General features: G+C 39.7%; 1 protein-coding gene across 2 annotated transcripts in view; it reads right to left on the minus strand.

Moving 5' to 3' along the window:
• SLC23A1 (solute carrier family 23 member 1) overlaps window positions 1-21,324 on the minus strand; it is a 1,686,654-nt gene that overhangs the window by 977,616 nt on the left and 687,714 nt on the right. For both annotated transcript variants that reach the window (XM_073620757.1, XM_073620758.1), the window contains exon 8: window positions 12,262-12,382. In XM_073620757.1, coding sequence (XP_073476858.1) covers window positions 12,262-12,382 — 121 coding nt within the window. The remainder of the gene's footprint in view (window positions 1-12,261; window positions 12,383-21,324) is intronic.

A 21,324-nucleotide genomic window follows, 5' to 3' on the forward strand; every position in this document is an offset into this window, starting at 1 on the left:
ACCCCTTGAAATCCAGAATTATTTCAGTTTTTTGCTCCGGAGAATTTTTTGTACTTTTTTTGACATATTCTCGAAAAGCCAAATTTTGAAGATGCACACAGTGTGTCAACATGTGCTATCTGCCATCAGGGGAGATTAATGTATGCGTTTTGTGGGTGCAACCCCTTCCTCAATAATAAAGTAGCTGAGAGGAAGGGGTTGTACTCACAAAACACGTCCCTTGATCCCCCATGATGGCAGCTAGCACATGTTGACATTCGGCAATTTGTGTGCATCTTCAAAATTTGGCTTTTCCAGGGGTGACATCACCCCATCTACTGAACACAATATCAAACACAGTTTATAAATACTCATGTACAAAATTGCCTTCAATTTCTACAAAAGTTGAACTTTGCAAGTTCCAGATTTGTGTATTTCTTGTTGGTTTTAAACATGCCTGTTTTACCTTAAAAGGACATTTCTACTTTTATTAATGTGACCTAAAAAAACATGTTGGTTTGTTTTAAAAACCTTTTAGAAATGCACATGTGATTGTGCTTGTATTAAAAAGATTGATAATCAACAATGTGTGGCTTCTTTCAATGCTCAAAAAAATTTTTTGTGGTAAAATTGGTGTTTTCTGTAACAATGGGGGTAATTTCCTAAGGGCAAATCCACTTTGCACTACAAGTGCAGTTTCAGTGCAGTCTCAAGTGCACTTGTAGTGCAAAGTGTCTTTCCCTTTAGTAAATAACACCCAACAGTGCTTTAGAATTTTACAGAATCACGCCATTTTCACGACTCCCCAAATTTCAGTCATGGTCAGCTAAAAGAAACACAAGCAGTAAATGTAAGCAAATATGTGTTCAGTTTAAAATATTTTTTTATTTAAAAAATGTCTCAGACATTGTCTGGCATATTGATGGCCCCCCTACCCGCAAAGTATTCCATGTATCTTAGACGGACCTCGTGGGCACTCAGGAGGGGCAAGCCAGGACGGCCAGCTTCAAGCGCCACCAGGGTTTGTTCATTGAGATTAATAACTCTGGCTTCAGGCCCAACTGAGCCAGCATAGTTCAAAGAATTTCTCCTTAAAAAGTTGTGGCGAACACAGCAAGCCGGGATGATGTGATTGAGTTTATACTCCGCCATGTGTATCGGTGTAAGAAATAGGCGGAACTGGCTGGCAATTATTCCAACTGTGTTCTCCACCACTCTTCTGGCTCTGTCCAGCCGGTAATTAAAAACACTCTGGTCCGGGGTGAGGGTCCTCATAGTACCCCCCAGCGCAAACGCTTCATTCACAATGAAGACGAATGGAAGTCCTTCCACATTGTCTTCTGGAGGTGGCAAGTCCAAGCTGCCAATCCAGAGACGCCTGTAGAACTCTGTGTGGGCGATGACGCCACCATCTGACATCCGGCCATTCTTACCCACGTCCACATACAGGAACTCGTAAGTAGCCGACACCACCGCCAACATCCCAATACTATTGAACCCCTTGTAGTTGTAATAGTATGACCCTGAGTTGGGTGGTGGGACAATGTGGACGTGTTTCCCATCAATTGCCCCTCCGCAGTTAGGAAAGTCCCACCGCTGGGCAAAATGGGAGGCCACAGTCTGCCATTCCTGTGGGTTGGAAGGAAACTGTGGAGTCAAACAAGAAAACAAAATTAATCATTTTGCACATAAACATGGAAAGCAGATTAGACACAAACATTCTTGGCCAACATCAGTATAACATTTATTTTAGGGAGTATTTAAAGACAAAGGTATAAGGTCCACCTATCAGATCCCCCCCCCCCCCATGGGCCATTTAAAAAAAATTATGGGGGGAGGAGATGTTTTGGACAGGTAACCCTCTCCACTTCATTGAGAGATAAATGCCTAAATAATGTGTATTACTTTGGCCAGTCCCTCCTTACTTTACACTATTGGCAGCCCACTGGACAGGTAAGAAGTGTCATAATACAAAGAGATAAATACACATTTTAGCACATTTTTACATTATGCTATTACCTATCAAGATAATAATAGGATACAAAAACTTTAAACAGTACCATTTGAAAGTATTTAGGCAGGCCCTTGCACTACGTGCTTTGGGGAATTCATTCATAAATCTGACCACAAAAAAGGTAGGTATAGTGTGTATGGGTTTGGCAAAGTCAGCAGATAGAGGATTGAGGATAGATAGAGGATTGGTATCAGCTGCGTTAGCAGTTGGGGGGAGGGAGGGTTCCAAATGATTTTGGGACCCCAAAAAAAAAGCCTCTGTCACTCTGCCAGAATTTAAAGCACACATCACAATTTTCAACATTTTAGGGGGTATTTAGGGTAAAGCACTACTATGGAGCTGACAAAATACATTGTTAATTGAGTAGACGAGGTGGATATAGGGCCAGGAGAGCATGCTGGGGAGGTAAGTGAAGGCAAATATGTATGAAGGACAAAAAAAAATTACATAAAGTTCCAGCATGCATGAGGACAAAGGGGACATTCACAGCATATTACAATCATGGTAATTAGGGGATGAGGAAGGAAATACAATATATTATCAATCATTAAATACAATAAAATGTGATGTTAAAGGATAAAAATCTTACCTTAATATACTCCTTCTGCAGGACCTGGATGATGGCAGAACAGGTCTCCGGGATAATGATCCCCAGAGCCTGGGGGGAGATGCCTGTTGAGAACTTGAGGTCCTGCATGCTTCTCCCCGTCGCCAAGTACCGCAGGGTGGCGACGAGCCTCTGCTACAGAGTGATGGCTTGCCTCATGCAGGTATCCTGCCTGCTGATATAGGGGGTCCGCAAAGCCAACAAATGGTGAAATACGGGGTCTGTCATCCCGAGAAAGTTCCTGAAATCATCAGGATTATTCTCACGGATCTCATGGAGCAAAGGCATGTGACAGAACTGGCCACGCTGGAGCAACCAATTCTTGGTCCATGAACTCCTCCCCACCCTGTTCATGGACTGGGTTTGGGTCAAAGTAAGGACCCCAACACCAAGCCCCCGCACAGCATGAACTCTACTATGAGTACGTATACATAACATGGCTAGAAAACGGTCGGCTGCTCAGAACGAAGTAACAGAACGCACTGAAGAACAGCAAGGCCTGTGAAGAGTGACCTGAAAATCAGTAACGAACGAACAAGACCACAATGACAAGTCAATGATAACTCGCTGCATGCACTGAAGACCAGATACGAACCCACAAGCACAAACTGAACAGCAGAAATACGATCTGAAAACCACGAGTCTAAAAAAGCGCAAATAGTCTCTCACCAAACTTTTACTAACACGAGTTTAGCAAAAGGAGCCCAAAGGGTGCCGCGCTTAGTACTGAACTGCCCTTTTATAGTCTTGTCATACATGGTGTACGTGACCGTGTTCTTGGCGTTCGGAAATTCTGACAACTTTGTGCGACTGTGTGTATGCAAAACAAGTTTGAGCCAACATCCGTCAGAAAAAATCCATGGATCAATGTCCGACCGTGTGTACGGGGCATAAGGTGTTACAATCAATTTTAACAATATATAATGAAGAGCAACAAAAAATGAAAAAGTTGTTAAACTTTTAGCTTTGAGTAATATGTAATAAAGAAATAATATTAATTACTACGAGATTCAGTTATTTATAATAGGACATTAGAGCTTACTCTCTATTATTGTATTATCATTGAACATTATATAAGTGAATGTTTCGCTACCATTTCGTTATGTAAAAATAAATAGGAGAAGACGGGATAGAATAAGGAGAAAAGAATTAAAGGAAAGTAAAGATAAGAAGAAGAAAGAAAAAAAAAAAAAAAAGTCTGGATTAGTAGAGGTTTCCGGGGATTTCTTAGTAACAATATGTACATAGTATCTTTTTATCAGTTATTCAAAACAAAGTTATACAGTTACCAAGATCTTAGTAAAGAAGTGTCAAAATTAGGAGAAAAAAAGTGGGTCACCCAAGGACTCCAAATTTTCTCCAATTTAGGTATGTTATCGTTAGATATGGCATCTGTTTTCGAAAGGATTATGGCCTGATGTATTCTATTCGTAGTTTCAGAAATCATTAATGATGAGGATTTCCACGCTTTGGCGATGGTCTGCTTTGTGGCTGTGGTAATTTGTAGAAGGAGTTTAAATTGTGTATAGGAGATTTGGGTAGGCTTTAAATTTAGAAGAGCAATTGTCGGATCTGGGATGATAGTTTTCTTGAATAATTTAGAGAGTATTCGGAATATTTCTTTCCAATAATTTTTTGCTATATGGCAATCCCAAAAGATATGAAAATGCATTCCTAGATCATCACAGCCGCGAAAGCAAAGTGGAGAGTATTGTGGAACATATTTTGCGATCCTAACAGGGACCAGATACCAACGCATAAGTACTTTATAGTTCGCCTCTAAGGCTACTACATTATGAGAAGATATTTTGATATTGGCCCAGACTTTATCCCATTTGGATGAGTTCATGTGAAAACCAAGATCATTCTCCCATTTTTACACATAGGAGGGTGTTTTTGTATCAGGCCAAGCATTCAGGTGACTATACAACATTGACACAAGCCCCTTTGAGTGGGGGTCATTTTTACAAATACGTTCAAAATGCGTTATGTCACAGATTATCTCTACCTTGTATAAATGGCATAAAATTTTTTTTTGATCTGTAGATAACGAAAGAGTTCTGAATCTGGAAATTGATGGGTTTCACATATTTCAGGAAATGTTTTAGGTGAAGTGGTCATTATCAGGTAATAGAGTTGTGTTAAATCAGCAGAAATACATTTTTTAAAAGTTTTAGGAGATGTATGAGCCGGGTAGAAAAGTGGATTTCTAATAAATGATACAAGAGGAGATTGGAGTCTTTGGATTACTTTTAAGATTACTTTGAATCTATCCCTTATAGCAATTGTATGTTTAGTAATCCTATTTTTTATTATTTTATGGTCAGAAGAGGTAGACCATATTAGATTTGGTATGGAGATCGGATCACAGTCGATTAATTCAATCCCTACCCAGAGGGGGATCTCGTGTTTCGTGTAATATTTAGGAATATGTGCTATTTGTGCTGCATGGAAATAATCAGTAAAATTAGGGAAACCTAATCCTCCTTTAAGTTTAGAAAGATAAAGAGTGTGGGTAGGTAAGCGAGATTTTAAGGAGCTCCATATGAATGCTTGTGTTTTACGATGTAGGTTCCTAAGGAAGTATGGCGGGATAGGAATGGGTAATACACGAAAGAGATATAACATGTTAGGTAATACAGTAATTTTTATTACATTTATTTTACCAATCCATGATATTGGCAAAGAGGACCATTGTTTAAGAAAACTAGTAATTTTTCGTAGTAGTGGAGGGTAGTTAGCAGAGAAGATATCAGATAGATTGGGGGTAAGAGTAATACCTAGATATGTGAGGTGAGACATTGACCATGTAAAAGGGAGAGATGTTTGAGCTTGTTGTAGTGTTTGCGGGGGTAAAGAGACATTTAAAGCTGTTGATTTTTGTGAGTTTATAATTAGTCCAGAAATTTGGGAAAAGTGATCTAGTTTGCTTATAATATTGGGAGGAGAAATATGAGGGGAAGACATAAAAATTAATATATCGTCAGCAAATAGACATAATTTATGTTGATGGCCTGCTAAATCTATGCCCTTGATTGAGGGGTTTGTACGGATAGCCTGGGCAAGAGGTTCAATGAGTAAGGCAAATAAAAGTGGGGAGAGAGGACAACCCTGACGTGTTCCTCTATTTATGTCAAACATGTCTGATTTGTATCCTGCATATTTAACATATGCCTTGGGATTATTATAAAGTGAAGTGACCCAGCTTAGAAAATGAGGGCCAAAGCCCCATTTTTGTAGAGTGAAATTTAAGAAGGGCCACGTCACTGTATCAAATGCTTTTTTGATATCTAATGACAGGAGACACAGAGGTATTTGCCTTGTTTTAGCTGCTTGAATCAATAATGATGCTCTATGGACATTATCTGCTGCTTGTCGTAAAGGGATGAAACCTACTTGATCTTTGCTTATTAATAAACCAATTATATTATTAAGACAAGACACCATTACTTTTGCTAGTAGTTTTATATCTAGGTTTAATAAGGATATAGGTCTAAAGTTAGTACAAGATGAGTCATCAGACTGAGGTTTAGGGATCATTGAAATTATTGCTGTTAAAGTTTCCGGTCCGAAGGATTGTTAAGTAGGGAGTTAAATGCTTTTGTCAGGATGGGAGTAAGAATATGGGAAAATGTTTTTATAGTAGAGGGCTGGGAATCTGTCAGGGCCTGGTCGTATATTTAACTTAAGGGATTTAATTGCTATTTCTATAGGTTCAATAGGACTTTCAAGGTTATCGTATTGAACTTGAGAAATGGTTGGAAGTTTAACTTGTGAAAAAAATGATTCTGCTGAGGATTAGTCGAAGGATCCTTCTTTTTTGTATAAAGAAGTAAGATGTTTATGAAAGATGTGTAATATCTTTACTGGGTTACTAGTGTATTTATCATGGGGTATTTTTAGGCGAATTGGCTTAAAGGGGTTATTTAATTTTTGAAGCGCACGTGCAAGAAAGGTGCCAGGTTTATTAGCTTTAAAGTAGAATTTATGTTTAGACTTACGTATTGTTTTGTCAACTGAATCTGATAGGAATAGGTCAAGATTTAAACTTGCCTTATCAAGTTGTGCTTTTGACACTGGAGTAGGGTTTGATTGGAAATTTGTGTGGCAGTCATTAAATTCTTTTTCTAGTTTTTGTTGTAGTTGTCATTTTTCTTTTTTAAGGTATGATGCTTGTCGTAAATAGACCCCTCTAAGAACAGGTTTATGGGCTTCCCACAATGCCAGTAGGGATATATGAGGAGTATCATTGTTTCCCAGATATTCTTTTATTGCTGATTCTAAGTCAGATGAATGTGATAGGTGTGTGAGAATTGAATCGTTTATGTGCCATGTGGGGTCTTGAGCTTTTGGGATTAAAGAAGTAAAGGTTGAAATTATTGCACAATGATCTGTCCAAGTATAAGGTTTAATATAAGAGGTAAGCAATTCTGGTGAAATACTTATAGGTATTAAGATATGGTCAATACGGGAAAAAGATTTATGTGGGTGGGAGTAAAAAGAGAATTGACATTTTGAAGAATTTATTTCACGCCAGGAATCTAGCAGGGAATGTTGTTGAAGAAGTCTTTGAAACATACGAGATTGAGAGCTGGATATGGTTGGAGTAGGGCATTTATCTAGATAGGGGTATAGAACTTGATTTGAATCACCACATATCAAAAGTGTGCCCATTTTATGCAAATCTATTACTTGTAGCAAGTGAGAGAGGAATGATGTTGGTCTTTTATTAGGTGCATAATAGGAAACAATTGTGAGTGGGATATCACATAGGTGTCCCAAAAGTATGAGATGGCGGCCTTCTGGATCTTTGATCTCTGTTATGAGGAAAAAAGGTGTAGTTCGGTGAAATGCTATTAGTCCTCCTCTGCATTTTGATTTAGCTGAAGCAGTATAAACTTGGGGGTAGCATGTCCCAAAATATTTAGGGGTTGAAGTTTCAGTAAAATGCGTCTCTTGGAGGCACACTATATGGGCTTTTGAGAAGGATAAAGATCTGAATACTTTAGTTTGCTTATGAGGAATGTTTAGACCTTGGACATTTAAGGTTAGGACATTTAAAGGAGCCATATATAATTTTTACATAAGATATATCGATATATTTCTGTTATCGGGTGCGGAATGAAAGAAACCCCAGGGAAAGATTGGATAAAAGAAAAAAGGAGAAGTAGATTATGAGAGAAGAAAGAAATAATAAGAGTCATATATTTAAAATAAGTTATAATTACTAATATATGTATAAAAATAAAACAATGGCGTACTGAGCACGCAAATCTGCTAGCTCAGAGACACAAAATCTATCTGAGGAGGCCCCTCACACTGTAACCCAAGTGGAGGAGAGTCCTAGGACAGAAAAATGGGGGCAGCAGTGACCAATTCTCGGGTCCCCCGCGGCCAAATTTTATGAAAAAAATTTAAAAATTTAATTTAGACATCCGATTTTGGCTATATTCCTTAAAAAATAACCAAACATAAGAGTCAGATTAAATAGTATTCCTTTAAACAAATCCTTAATTATATATGAATATTTGAATGTAAAGTTCTATACTTTAACTTATAACATATTAAGAACTTGAAATATTTTAAATGAAAGATAAGGTAGGTGAACCGTTAAGTTGAATGAGCTTCACAGAGAAATGCAAAATGCGTTCAGTCCATTGTGTTTGGCGGGTCTAGGTCTGGGGAATTGAATGCACTTTGTGGAGAATTAGATGTTGTACGTCGACGAGTGCTAGTAGAGGGCCCATTGTATGGATGAAGGTTTTGCAAAGTGTTCTGTAATTGTTCGAAGGATCTGCTTGAATATTTGGTGCCTTGAAATGTAAAACGAATAGAAAATGGGAATCCCCATTGATAAGGGATATGGTGGTGTTGGAGATTTTGGAGCAAAGGTTTCATCGCTCGCCGTTTAGCAACTGTTATTGGCGATAGGTCAGCAAAAATCTGGTATGAATGTCCTTGAAAAGTAAGAGATTCTTTGTTCCTGGCAGCTGTCATAAGTTGCTCTTTTGTGTGAAAAAAGTGGAACTTTACAATTATGTCACGAGGGGGACCTTCAGCTTTGCGTGGCGCCAAAGCTCTATGGATTCTGTCCATTTCCAATCTTTCAATTGGGATTGATGGTGTTAATTCCTAAAAAAGAGCAGTCATAGTCGATTGAAGGTCAATGATTGATTTGAACGACGTGCCCCGAGGTTTGAACGACGTGCCCTATTCTCAAAATCTTCTAAACGCGCTTGCAGCATTACATTTTCATCTTTAAGAGACTCCAATTCATTGTCATTTGATAGTACATCAGTTTCAATGCCATCCATTCTGTTTTCTAATTCAGCTGTGCGTTGGCCTAAATCACGTATTTGTTTTGTCAGTTTCTCTGTAATTTGGTCAGAGGTCTGCTTTAAAGCTTTCTGTAGCATTTTCTCTATTTGTTTTAATATATTTGGGTGTAATGTATCTGCTTGTTGTGACTGGGAGCTGGCACTGTATTCATTATCTGTGTCATACAGTTCCTGAGGTAAATGCAGCTGATTTTTGTCAGCGCGTGCCTTAGCTGTGTGAGGAGAATTTGACTGAGCCATATTAAAGGAGCCTCTGAGCGGATTTACCTTGTGCTTTTCACTTTTGTTTTGCCTCAGGCAGCTCCTAAAACCATTCTATTTGGTTCACAGGGTACTAAGGAGGATATTAGTATGCTTTTTGTTTAGTTACCCTGCCATTCGGGTGTCTGTGGTAGACGTGAAGTCCCGGGAATAACAGAGCCTCGGCGGGACATGTCCATCGCTGTCTGCTCCATGCATGCACCCCACTTCTGTCTTTTCTTAATCCATGCTGTCTGTTAAAATATTTTCTTTCCAGCAAGAATTCGTCTATGTGGTCTTTTATTGAACCCTCCAGTATCTTCCCGACTATAGAGGTTAAACTAACAGCTCTAGTTACTTGGTAAAGACTTTGATCCCTTTTTAAATATGGGCACCACATAGGTCAGTTCAGTGCTCTCAGCTACTACCAGTCTGTTTACTCCCTCTGCTTTCTAGTGAGTGGTAGAATTTTCTGGAACATAGGGGTGGAGTTTTGCAGATGGCAGTATGAATATTTATGCAGCCCTGGCCAATCCCAGAGAGAAGGGCCCTGCAGGCTACTGGGAAACTGCATAAATACTCTGAAAGACTGAGCTTCTAGGTCTTTTCCTGCAGAGGATTAGTCCAGCCTGGAGGGCTGCTGCCCTTCAGGGCAATGCTGCCTTATGCTTGCTGTTCTTGAGGCCTCAGGTGGGCGACCTGAGGGCCTGGATACTGAAGCTACAGAGAGCTGAATGAGGGGCTGTCTGCTTAATATCTAAAATTAAAAAATAATGTGTCTGCGCTAGAAAAAAATCACTACACTCTAAGTGCAGTATTAATAAACATAAGCAATCTGAGTGTTGAAATAAAATATAAAGTGCACAATACTATATAAACAGAAAATGTGAATGATCAAACAAAGTGACATATCAATTGAAATAACAAATAAATACTGGAGGGTATAACAAATGGTGAATAAATAAAGTCCAAAAGTGTGAATATCCAATGATATAAAAGTGCCCGAATAAATTAGTCCCAAAATTGGGTGATTTTCACATATTCTATCTTCCAAAGTGTGCCACCAAGAAACATGCTGTAGTGTCTTCCAGCCGCCCCCACAGGTGTATATGCTCACCTTCCTGTGTGTGACACAGCGATTAAACTATGCCAAACAAAGCCTTGGAGCCACTCCTGTGCTCATTAGGAACCAGCTGTACAAACTTCCAATGTTCTCAAATGGAGATGGTTTATGCTTCAGAGATATCCTTGGTGTTCAGGGATTTTTACCAGTCCCTTTATGATATCCCACTTCTGTCTGAAACGCAATTTGGATGCAATAGACACTAGTCCCAGGAGGCTCACTTGTTTTTTTTTTTTTTTTTTAAGACTGTAGTTGCTGATCTCAGCCGACTGCTCAGTTTTAACTAAAAAAAGTTAAAACTGAGCAGTCGGCTGAGATCAGCAACTACAGTCTTAAAAAAAAAAAAAAACAAGTGAGCCTCCTGGGACTAGTGTCTATTGCATCCAAATTGCGTTTCAGACAGAAGTGGGATATCATAAAGGGACTGGTAAAAATCCCTGAACACCAAGGATATCTCTGAAGCATAAACCATCTCCATTTGAGAACATTGGAAGTTTGTACAGCTGGTTCCTAATGAGCACAGGAGTGGCTCCAAGGCTTTGTTTGGCATAGTTTAATCGCTGTGTCACACACAGGAAGGTGAGCATATACACCTGTGGGGGCGGCTGGAAGACACTACAGCATGTTTCTTGGTGGCACACTTTGGAAGATAGAATATGTGAAAATCACCCAATTTTGGGACTAATTTATTCGGGCACTTTTATATCATTGGATATTCACACTTTTGGACTTTATTTATTCACCATTTGTTATACCCTCCAGTATTTATTTGTTATTTCAATTGATATGTCACTTTGTTTGATCATTCACATTTTCTGTTTATATAGTATTGTGCACTTTATATTTTATTTCAACACTCAGATTGCTTATGTTTATTAATACTGCACTTAGAGTGTAGTGATTTTTTTCTAGCGCAGACACATTATTTTTTAATTTTAACACTATACACGAATATGGAACGTGATTGAGTGTTTGCAGCTGGACTCCACTGTTCACTTATTACTCTATAGGCATTTGTCCGTAAGTGGCTCGCAAGGTTTTTAGTTATTATTCTGCTTAATATCTAGTCTGGTATCACAGGAGAAAGGAGTCGCTTAGAAATTGGAGGGAGGCAACCAACTGTCCCTGTACATTTTGTGTGTGAGTACAGACTGCTGTGAGAGATCTTAGAGACTTTTGGATTGCTTCCACCCCTCTTGTGCTTAGAGAGTGTGTTTGTCTAAAGGGAACATTAACTGGTGTTCTGAAGAGCCTAGTCTATCTAGTTCTCTGTGAAGGGACTCAGCTCTTGGTGCTCTAAAGGAAGATGCGTGTTAACTGTTTCTTCTACAAGCCAAGTCCTAGCCAAGTCCACAATTTGCTATATGCAAGGACTTCTTCAGTTTTACAGAATGGAGTTTACTGTCCTCAACCTGTACATAGTTCTATTTTTGGAGTATCCCACTCAATTCTTGCAACCCTATCCCAGTTAATTCCTAAATAAAAACAACAAAAAACACCCCTAGACTAGTTATTGAGGAAACATGTGGTTGACATTACGTGCCTGGTTGCGGAACAATCCACCGGGGAAGAACCTGGGCAAATTCCAGCGGCTCCTTAGGGAGTAAGCGCTACACTAGTATTGGCTTATAGGTATAACATGTTGAGTTTTCAAGAAGTTGGAGCCTGTGTATGGAACTGTGTTAGGGTGTCTGTGGCCCTAAACCCTCTCTTTCACTTTTTTTTATCAATTATTGCTAAATAAATTCATTGTTATTCATCAAAGCGATGGTTATATATAATAATAACTGATAGTAAAAAATACATCAATTTGTATATTGATTGAAAAAATTTAAATCCAATTAACCAAAACCATTAATTTCTGTAAAGTAGTTATATGTGCATATATATGTTATCAATAATAAATCATAGATGTTACTAAAAAGATAAGATTAATTACTAAAAGAATAATTTTACTTACCGGAAACATTTTGAAGATTTGCATTCTATAAAATGTCATTCCTTTTCCAAATTTGTAACAAGGCAAAACGAGAGTAACATTTCTTAGGTACTGTGCGAATAATATTATCAGCGTCAAAACCCTGTAAAATACATTTTCATATTTATTGGTTTACCAAAGAAAATATACAGGGATTTTAGAGTAAGGACGGATGTACAAAGACTGAAATATTCCAATAAATTACTTTGCAATCAGAAATCTATCACGTCATGTAAGGTTTTACTATTGAGAAAAGCATTCAAACATCAACAAATACTTAATATAGACCATTGCAGGACGGATATCCCATTGATGATATTAGAACAGCCTTTCTTTTACCACTCTACTTTATTGTTCAGATATAAGTTCATATATAGACATAAAATGATGTTGTTTCCTTTACAAAATGTATTATCCATTACAGTACCCTAATTCTGTGCTCCTGAAGAAGCGCATGCGGCGCGCAACATGTCGAGCTCATACAGAAATTGATTGCCACCATCACATAACGCTTGGTTCAACAAAATGTACTGTAACTATATAGATCAATAAGCTGCATGTCTCTTGTTGGTTTCATAAGTTTTGTGTATCTTTTTTCACCAACCAACCAAATGTGTATGGAGTGCATAATTTGTAAACTGTGATTGGTTTTTATATCTTCCTTTCCCCCTTTTTTTATGTAATAATTTCGAAATAAAATAACATTTTAACTATATATTACCCTCATTATTGTGCCTATAAAGTCTTGAGCCCACCAATATATCTTTCTGCTCTTCTAAACTATTGTATATAAGACGTGGCACCTGTAACTTATCCCGTATCCGCATGACCACTATGCGATGATACGATTTTAATCTAATAAATACTTAATATAGTACATTGTGAGTCATCAAAAATGAGAAATTGTTTAACATATTTTTGTGACTGAGTGCTAATTTCCATAGAGACAAAGAGACAAAAGCCTTTCTTTATGTGATCTTCATCCATGTGATGGCAAAGGCAAGGAATTATTGAGGTGCATTGCAGTAGTCTAGTGATATAATATTCTTATTTTTGACTACCAGTCACTATCAGTCGCTATCCTGTCCATGACCAGTCAATGGTCAGCCAAGGCCTAAAGTGCAGACAGAATTTGTCTAACCCAGCCAAGCATGGGGATTTTTTAAATTAATTTTGACACTTAGTTACAGCCAAAAAGTTTTTCTGGTACTTTTCAATGGGAGAAAGGTAATCTCTCTCTCTCTTTCTCTCTCTCTTTATATATTGTCAGGTCTATAAATATTGGGACATTGACACAATTCTAATCTTTTTGGCTCTATACACCACCACAATGGATTTGAAATGAAACGAACAAGATGTGCTTTAACTGCAGACTTTCAGCTTTATGTGAACGGTGTAGGAATTACAATAGTTTGTATATGTGCCTCACACTTTTTAAGGGACCAAAAGTAATGGGACAGATTAACAATCATCATCAAACTTTCACTTTTTAATGTTGCAAATTGGTTGCGAATCCTTTGCAGTCAATTACAGCCTGGGGAATGCATAGACATCACCAGATGCTGGGTTTCATCCCTGGTGATGCTCTGCCAGGCCTCTACTGCAACTGTCTTCAGTTCCTGCTTGTTCTTGGGGCATTTTCCCTTCAGTTTTGTCTTCAGCAAGTGAAATGCATGCTCAATCCAATTCAGGTCAGGTGATTGACTTGGCCATTGCATAACATTCCACTTCTTTCCCTTAAAAAACTCTTTGGTTGCTTTCGCAGTATTTGTGTGTATATCAGTGTATTGTACCAATAAATACTTTTTTACATGTCCACCCAATACTCAGTGGCTGAAGGGGGAGAGACACACTTCCTGTGTCTCTCCCTCTTCTCCAATCTGCTTAAAGAGCTGGCTTTTCTCTGAGGACAGCTGCCTCCTGCCACCTCACCCTAAGAGCTGTTGCTGTATGGACTATTGAGCCATTATTGCTCTCACATTGCCTGCTATATTACTTCATGTACACAAATATTTGCACTTACAGTTTTTTCTTTTTATCAATACTCAGTTGCTGCTACGTGTTTTATTCAAAGTCCCACCCTCTTGTCCTAATTTTTTGTCATGGAAGCACGTGGCCTGGCTTCATTTTAAAGTCCCATATTCCCCTTCCCCTTTTCCTTCTAATATTCGAACCAGGGATGGAAACACGTAGTTAGCTCTAGGTTGATATACCTCTTTATCTCATCTATCCTGCAACTAGTTGGTCCCATGTTAGCCCTTTCCTATTTATCTGTTCATTTTTTTTATAAGATTACTAATGACATATATACCCCATTCGGAAGCTGCGATGCGCACTGCGGGCCTCCTCCTCCCCTCCGCTTTTTATGCTTGAGGGGGGTGGATCCACCTCACTACACATCAACGTCACACCTCCCACTCTGGACATGCGGCATCTCTCTCTCGTCTTTGTCGGGCGCCCAGGATGGGTTTCCACACTCGCGGCCAATCGGGAGACTCTGATAGCACCAGTTGCTGGGAGCATTTTTGCCCAGGTGACGGCGCCTCCGTTTCTCCCCCATTATGAATGCACACGTGGCGTTGGCGGGTTGTCCAGTGTCGGCATCTACATTTTTGGCCTCCCTGGGTGGGCTATGTTTCCATGATCTCACATCCTGGTCTCCCTGCATCACCACGGACTCCATCCCTCCTTTCCTCCTATTACCAGGTACTCTGGTTCCTAACAGTCACCCTCCCCTTTTCTCCTCACAGTCCTCTCCTGGACACTTAGTTGGTTTTTGGTTGTTTTGGTTTAACCTTCACTTCATCCCCCTCCTCTCACACTGGCTGATTACTGGTTATGGTTTCACCTTTGCATTTTCATTCTGTCCCACTTGATAGGGTCCATTTATAACCAACTTCACCATTTCTTTACAGCAACCCATTTGGTGCACACACCATCCCACATTGCACCATGGACATGCCTAGACCCACAGTCACCTGGGATGCTGGGCATTGTTGGGCACTTTCGCTGGACATGTCCTCACCACAGCTTCCGACCATGATGCCTCCGGGTGACCCGCGATTCTTAGCATTACACCACCGGTACAAGGTTTTCTATAAGTAACAGGTGGTAGGGGGGTTCACCCTCTCCCATAATGGTATATGACAGAATATTTAGACCCATTTTTTATTCTATATTTTATTGTAGATCTACCACGTGCATGCTCCTGACGAGTGGTTAACACACCATGAAATGCGTAGAGCCAATATATGCTGTGCATTGTACCAATTATGTGGTCAATTTCATTTTTTATAATCATGTTTATCCATATCAACTTTACTGGGGATAGTAAGACCATGGGCCATGCAGGCATTATCTTGAAATTATGTTGTATACATATCAAATTTGGTGGATTCTAGTGATTTATTATGTCATGCAATTGATATCCATATTATTATCATGGTTACTATGTGGGATTAATTTCCCTACTTTTCTCTCTCTCTCTCTCTCTCTCTCTCTCTCTCTCTCTCTCTCTATAAATATATATATATATATATATATATATATATATATATATATATATATATATATATATATATATATATATATTATGTGTGTATATCAGTGTTTTGTACCAATAAATACTTTTTTGCATGTCCACCCAATACTCAGTTGCTACTACGTGTTTCCTTCAAAGTCCCACCCTCTTGCCCTCATTTTTTGTACCATATTGATAGGGATGCAAGCACGTGGCTTTACCAGGCCACAGCTTCATTTAAAGTCCCATATTCCCCTTTTCCTTCTAATATGTAGAGAAAAGCATTCAAACTTCAACAAATACTTAATATAGTACATTGTGAGTCATCAAAAATTAGAAATTGTTAAATATATTTTTGTGACTGACTGAGCGCTAATTTCCATAGAGACAAAGGGACCAAAGCGTTTCTTTGTGTGTACTTCATCCATGTGATGGCAAAAGCAAGAAATTATTGAGGTGCATTGCAGTAGTCTCGTGACATAAAATTCTTATTTTGGACTACCAGTCACCATCAGTCGCTATCCTGTCCATGACCAGTCAATGATCAGCCAAGGCCTATAAAGTACAGACAGAATTTGCCTAACCCAGCAAAGCATGGGGATTTTTTAATTTTGACACTTAGTTACAGCCAAAATGTTTTTCTGGTACTTTTCAATGGGAGAAAGGTAATCTCTCTCTCTCTTTCTCTCTCTCTTTATATATTGTCAGGTCTATAAATATTGGGATTACATTCTGATCTTGAGAAATATCCCCCCCTGTTGTACGAATGGCTGAAATAAATTTGGTGTTTTCCTGGGACTTCGCAATTACGGATAACATTCTGCCCGTTTTTTCACCCTCCTCAAAACTACGACATCTGGACAAAAAGTCAGTCTGCGCGGCCTTGTTCATAGAAACTTGTCTGTATAAAGATTGTGCATCCTTCCAAGCCCCATGGTTGGTAATAGTGGGGTCCCGAATATACTGAGCTTCTTTCTGCTTCACCTCAGCTGCTAGCAGGGATTCTTGTTCCCGGCTATTTTTCTATAATATTTTTAATAAATTAATAGATTATGAAGTCCATCAAAAATATTCAGAAATCCATCACAAGCTGAGGAAGAGCCAACACCCAATAATACTGACTCTTACCGCCAGTGCATTAGATATACACAGTAAGAGATGTATGGTAGATTGGATCTCCGCTCCATCTGAGTCACTGCATTAGAAAGGTCCCTCTTTCACTGACAAGCCAGGTATGTATAACTCAGTAGCCAAGCAGAATGTTCCCAAAGGTACAACCTTTTCCCTGTTGGCATCTCCAGCAGGTCTCCGACCACATGGGTTACAAGCATATAGCTGATCAGGGGTTTTATACCAAAACATTAGACTCTTATAACAATAAGTATAGAAAAGAATCACTCCCTTTAAAATAATAAAATTTTGTTTGATGTTTTGCAGCCTTCTCCTCATGTATTCAGACTAAGAGGCCTCTTATTCCCCTTATGTTTCCCATCTGTGTGATTTATACTGAAGCCAATTGACCCGTGATCGCCATTTCCTAAATTGCCCGGTATTTCCACATCTGTGATCAGGTCTGTATTATGGGTAATCAGTAGTTCTAGTAACACTTTATTTCTAGCTGGTGCATCTACCATCTGACCCATGAAATTGTCCTGCAAAACATTTAGGAACTGGTGAGCCTTAGAGGAATGAGCGGTTCTTTACGCCCAGTCTATGTCTGGATAAATAAAATCCCCCATTATGATGACACTTCCCATCCTTGCTGCTAATCCTACAATAAAATTTCTAAAGCACACAGGATTGACCCCCTTAAACAAAATTCACAGCATTTGCAACTAAGAAACAGCTGCCTAAAATTCAAGATCATAAAATCATCAATAGTTTACAAGCTGATGAAAACAAGGTAATTTTTTTATATATTATGAGAAGATTGTCAATCATAATAATATGCGATCTCTTAAGCAATGGCATCCAATAGATTTTTTTTAGAAAATATATCAAAAGTATAAAAGGAACTAAGTTTTAAGAAAACACATGTTAGTGTACACTAAAAGCCTAACTTCATCAGTAGCCCGGCATGTTTAAAAATAGCAGCTTTTACTGTTTTTCTCACTTTCTCTATATCATGATCTGAGGATTGGAACACCTGGGACTGTAAAACTCTGGGTTTAGCACGGCAGTAGGAATGACTAAATGGGTATTGCAGGGTGCTGGTCCTAGAAGATGCAGGAGCAGTGTGACAGGAGGTGTGTCAGAGTCGCAGGATCTAAGAAGCCACCCATAGGTGTAGATGTTGCGCTGCAAGGCAGCCCCCAGGTTGCAGCTCTCCAACACACCTGTGTAGGCACAGTGCTAGCAAAAAGCACACTGGAAGGACTCAGGATGCACACTGGACACCAGGTACCAAGGAAAGATTATGGCAGCAAACTAAGAAAAAAGACACTAGGGGGAGGAAGCTGGGCAAAAGTGCAGAGAGATGGACACAGCAAGCAGGAATGAGGGTAGGGGCACGAAACAAAGAAACAATGCTGTGGAGAGCACCCATAGCAACAGAAAACAAAGAGATACAGACACCTAAGGGAATAAGAGTGCAGCAAGAAAGAAAACACTGAGAACAGAGTGTTTGGTCTTGCCAAACAAACACACAGACTACAAGTATACTGAAGGAACAGCAAACTCCAGGGGAACAGGGAGGTCCAGCTCTAGCATGGAGACACATTGCTCGAACACTAACCAACAGGTGCAAACACTTAATAATGCCTAGGTTCAGGGCGGATTGGCAGGAACCCAAGCAACTCAGACAGGGGGTAAAACCCGGTGCTGGATTAATGTACATGGAAATGTGACATTACCTCCTCTTTTACGGGGGGCCTCCCCGGCTGCTGGAGTTTACCATGGAAGACTTTGGAATCCAAGAATTGAATAACTTCATATTCTTGAGATGGATTGGTAGGAGGGGTTGCCAGCATTGAACATTTAGTCAAGACCAACGGCTTAAGTAGAGATACATGAAAAAAATTTAGAATCTTAGGTGCAATGGTGTCTATAGAAAACCAGGTTGATTCTAGCAGACTTCATGGAATGAACCTTTTTAGGTGGATATTCTTAGTAGCTAATCACACCTTGTCCCCAAGCTGAAATAGAGGGACGCTTCGGCGATGTTGGTCAGCAAATCTTTTATAACTGTTGGCCGCTTGCAGAAGAAGGGTCTATACTTGGGACCAAATCTGATTCATACTCTTCTGCATGCAACCAAGGAGAAACAAGGCCCTTGGTACAATTAAGTACATTGAGGTAATCCCAATTGAGTTGCATGGTTCTGATCTTGGATATAAACAGTCTGCCCAGTAAACTTGAATAACCTTCATTTATTTCTAATGTATAAAAAAGTGATTAAAATGAGGGATGAAAGCAAGCAATGCCAATGCCCGATGCTCCGGGCTGTTATGTGATCCCAAGTCCAAGTTCCAGTGAAGAGGCTGTCTGGGAGATGGCGAGGTAACGGTCTACAGATTGCGGTCTGATCGTGTCTACTGGCAGTGGCTAGGCACGCCAGCAGATGATGTCAGGACCAGCCACTGGATGGTAACATGAAGTAGCCACAAGGAGTCAGCATAGAACGGAAGCATAGGGGTTATTGTTAAGATGCGTTTCGCTTAAATGCATTTTGTCAAGTCAGGAGGGTGCTGGTAACCAATGTATTTATGCAATTGAAGTGATAAATAGAGAGTGGTGAGCGGACAGAACAATTAAAGAACCTGAGTGCCAATCTCCCATCATTGCTTTTACATGAATCAAATTAAAAACCTAATATTATTCCATTGTTAATTACTTTACCTGTAAGTATCACAGGCAAGATGTAAAATACAAAAGGGCAACAATCCTGATCCATATTGATTGACAGATATAAAATTCCATACAGTTATAGAACACATCAATAAAAACATATTTTAAGGGGCGCATGCATGGCTTCCGATCATGGTGGATGTGTGATGACTGAGCTCTGCATGCTGACTGCTCTCCAAGACCCCCCGCTACAGCTCACTCCATCCGATTCGAGGGTAAGGTCCACTATTCCCTGGATAGTCACCATCACCCCATGGGAAAAATAGGCCGGCAAAAACACTATTACTAGCCACTACAGGACACTCTTTCACAAGCGGCCATGGATCATTTCCTTACTAGGCCTCAGTCCCCGGCCTTGCCTACACCCACGGACCCGTTCACCTCTATGGCTATTGGGGGTCGATCATACTGCCAACGCTACATCAATCATCCCTACAACTCCTACACCATCTCCACAGGCAGTTCTTACACCGAATTGCTGGACAAAAAGCTCCATGCGCTTTTACATCAACTAACCTGCAACATTGCGATGTAGGATGGGTAAAATTTCTCAGAAATTAAGGGGGGAAATAGCCCAAACAGGACTGGTGCCTGGACCGTTCTCAAAGGTCTTTGGGCCCAAAACCACCTCCTGGAGCTAGGCCCAGCTCCAGGACCTTTGTATTCAATCAATGACTTGTTGCGACCTGCAACAAGTCGTTGATCGAATACAAAGGTGCAAAACTCAGATCTTCAGTGACCTTTCTCCCATCACTCTCGCCAAGCGAAGAAATCTTCATCTGATCACTATTCACCTACAGAATTATTGTACCCAGTACTATTGGGGATTTCCATTTCGTCTGATCGTTACCCGAGATGGAGTCCAACACTGCCTCCGTGACCTCCATGAAGGAGACGTCTTCATAAAAAGTCTGGGTTTACCTCCTTTGCCGGAAGATGTCCTGCTACTTCCTTTACCATCAGCAAGGTCTGCTCCAACTACACCAAATCGGCTCTGGATCCCTGTTCAGGGGAAGCAGAAGAAATCCTTCTCCACACCACAATGCTCACAATCCTCCAGACGTCCTCCCTGAAATCTTGAGAGCCATCCATGGATCTGTGCCTTAAGTCTGGCTGCCTTTTTTCCTTTGTTGACCTGGACTTCAGGTTATTTTTTTGTTCCCCTATTTTGGGAACATTGTTCCACATACCCAAGGGGTATAGTTATTCTTATAGCTATTCTTCTTTTTTTTTATTGTTTTCTTCAGGTGATGACTGCTTCATTGGTAACTATAATTTTCGTGTCTATATTACATACCTGCTGAAGAGCAGGTGGGTTCCCCCCTCTCCCATGTCTTCCTGATGGGTGTCCCCATGTTTCCCTACACCATCCAAGTCTTCGGTCATGGCCTCCTGAGACGCATTTGCCTCTCAGGCTTCGTAATGTTGTTTTATTATTTACTTCTTTTTTACTTGCATCCCACCTGTGTCCACTCTTAATCACAAAATTTTCTTTATATTATCTCTGCAGTATGTTGTATGTACCTTTCTTTAACGGTATTGGGTTGTGTGCTTGTGCGGAGCAGCGATGTTTACTTGGTATAATACCTTGTCTAGCTATTGGGATATTAACGCTACGCCGTTAAAATTTATCTCACATAATGTAAAGGGTCTGAGCTCAATCCACAAGAGATGGCTTG

Source organism: Aquarana catesbeiana, linkage group LG03 (genome assembly GCF_042186555.1).
Source record: "Aquarana catesbeiana isolate 2022-GZ linkage group LG03, ASM4218655v1, whole genome shotgun sequence".
Lineage (NCBI taxonomy): Eukaryota > Metazoa > Chordata > Amphibia > Anura > Ranidae > Aquarana > Aquarana catesbeiana.